At 35.7% G+C, this 2,187-nt stretch overlaps 1 protein-coding gene across 1 annotated transcript; it reads left to right on the top strand.

Annotated features, from left to right (window-relative positions):
• Nucleotides 1-712: 712 nt before the first annotated feature.
• LOC133707936 (putative lipid-transfer protein DIR1) lies at nt 713-1,571 on the top strand. The gene is made up of 2 exons (XM_062133403.1): nt 713-1,178; nt 1,371-1,571. Exons 1-2 carry the CDS (start codon nt 860-862, stop codon nt 1,385-1,387), a joined length of 336 nt encoding a protein of 111 aa, XP_061989387.1. The 5' UTR covers nt 713-859; the 3' UTR covers nt 1,388-1,571.
• The last annotated feature ends 616 nt before the right edge of the window (nt 1,572-2,187 follow it).

Here is a 2,187-nt window from a genome sequence, read left to right as displayed (position 1 = left end):
TAAGTAATGTATCGAAACAATTGGTCAAGTCAATGCGACTTAAGTATTATGTTAAATATCTTGCAAAATATTTTTTGATGTTGAAATATCCATTGAATCTCTGGCGTTAATTTGATACTGCCATCATGTCCAAGTCCAACACTCCACCGGAAATTTCTATCGTCTTCACGAGTATCACCCTGCTGAATTGATAGCTACTTCTGTATGAGGACAATGAAATTCTTACTACTAATTTCATAAAATAGAGATAAATAAATAAAAGAAGAAGGTGAGGTCAAGTTTGCATCGCAGTTCCTTGAGTTATTTAATAGTGTGCAAGCACATCATACATTACATGATGGCTTAAAAAAATCATCATATTGTATATCAAGTGCGATATATTACTTTGTTTAGCCATATTGCGGAATTTCTAGTCCTCAGCCCATTTTACAAGTTTGGAATTCCACCCATCAGATAGGAATATATTCTACTACTAGCTAGCTAGCTACCATCATCTAGACTAGTTTAGCTATATATACAATGCATGAATCTTCCTATTTCATTCTCCTTTCTCAATCACATTAGTAAGATTCCTATGAATTCGTTGGATCATTAGTCTTCTAATAATTAAGTTCAAGTCATTCGTTTGCGTGTTAAAAACACAAAAAAAAAAAAAGAAAAAAAAAAGAGCATTTCTTTATATGATAAATTCAACCGTGATCATATAATATTATTACTGTAGTAGACTCAACTCCTCTAATTTCAATGTTCTTTCTTTCTTGTTTTTCTATAAATTAAGCACAAAGCGGACTAGCATGTATGCAACCAGTAATATCATCATCCTCAGAATCAGAAGTGATCGAGAGGTATTATTGTAGTGATGAAGTACCTCATCGTCATCATGCTAGTAATGCTAGTAACTGTTGGCAATCTTTGGGGTTTTGATGGGGCTGGGGAGTGTGGAAGCAACCCGGAGGTTGTGGTATACAAGCTTGCTCCATGTGGACCAGCAGCACAAGATCAGAGCGTCACGGTTTCTCCCAAGTGTTGCTCGTTGATGAAACGCGTCGACAAGCGTTGTCTTTGTGCCATTGTGCTCTCTAAAGAAGTTCAGAGTCATGGCCTCAAGCCAGCAATCGCAGTCACCATACCTAAACGTTGTAATGATCCCAGACGTCCCAAGGGTTACAAGTGCGGAGGTAACTTGGTTTCCCAATATTGATCTCAGATTATATTACGAGTCGGTAGTACTTATGTTGTTCTTGTCTTCTTGATCGATCAGTTTGTCATCATGATTCTCTCTCTATATATGTGTATGCATGCTGCTCAGAATTCAAATTTCATGTGGTTGCCTAATTGTTTTACTTATCATTCTATTTATGCTTTTGCAGCTTATACTGTGCCTTGATCGCTCACGAAGACCCAAGACGATGGTGCCATATATAGCTGTGGAATTCTCATGTTGCTTTCACATCATCTAATGTTTAAATATATTAGTATTGAACCCTTTTAACTTACAGGTTTAAAGGATAAATAAAGTAGTTCAATCCATATTATTATTACTGGTCTTCATGCATATACTGTACGCAATTAAATTAGTTGTTGCAAGAAAAAAGCACTACTAAAGTGCTACTTCAACAGTTCACTCCATATTATTATTATTGGTCTTCATGCATGTGCTGTACGCAATTAAATTAGTTGTTTCAAGATAAAAGCACTACTAAAATTTCCTGGGAAAAAGCCAAGTCAACTCTATTGCAATTGGACCATTAATATTACCCAATAAAAAAAAACTGAAAAATATATATCATTATCCAAATTGACACAAACAGATACAACAATACGCAAGAAGTTCCTAGCTAAGACAAACAATATGAAATGCGGATTGTAAATAGAACATTACAAATGAGATTCAACTAATGAAAATAATTAACCTAACTCACTCCATAGAACTCTCATACAGACTGTACTCTAGACGATCACAAAAGAGAATACTCAGTAACATGAGATGGAGTAGAGTTGATCACATGGGAACAAGAGCCAAGAAAAGACAACAAATCAGTTCAGCGTGAAGCACCAACAATGATTAGAAACACCCCGTCTTTGGTCGATTTAGACGTCCCCTTATTTATATCAATGGTTTTGCTGATCGAGCTGCGGCTTTCGTTTCTCAGAATTGGAGCTAAAAACCATACATGATTTCTTTCA

The sequence above is a fragment of the Rosa rugosa genome, chromosome 5 (genome assembly GCF_958449725.1).
Source record: "Rosa rugosa chromosome 5, drRosRugo1.1, whole genome shotgun sequence".
NCBI classification, from domain to species: Eukaryota; Viridiplantae; Streptophyta; class Magnoliopsida; order Rosales; family Rosaceae; genus Rosa; species Rosa rugosa.
The sequence above is the reverse complement of the archived record's forward strand: the minus strand, read 5'-3'. Positions and strand labels throughout refer to the sequence as shown.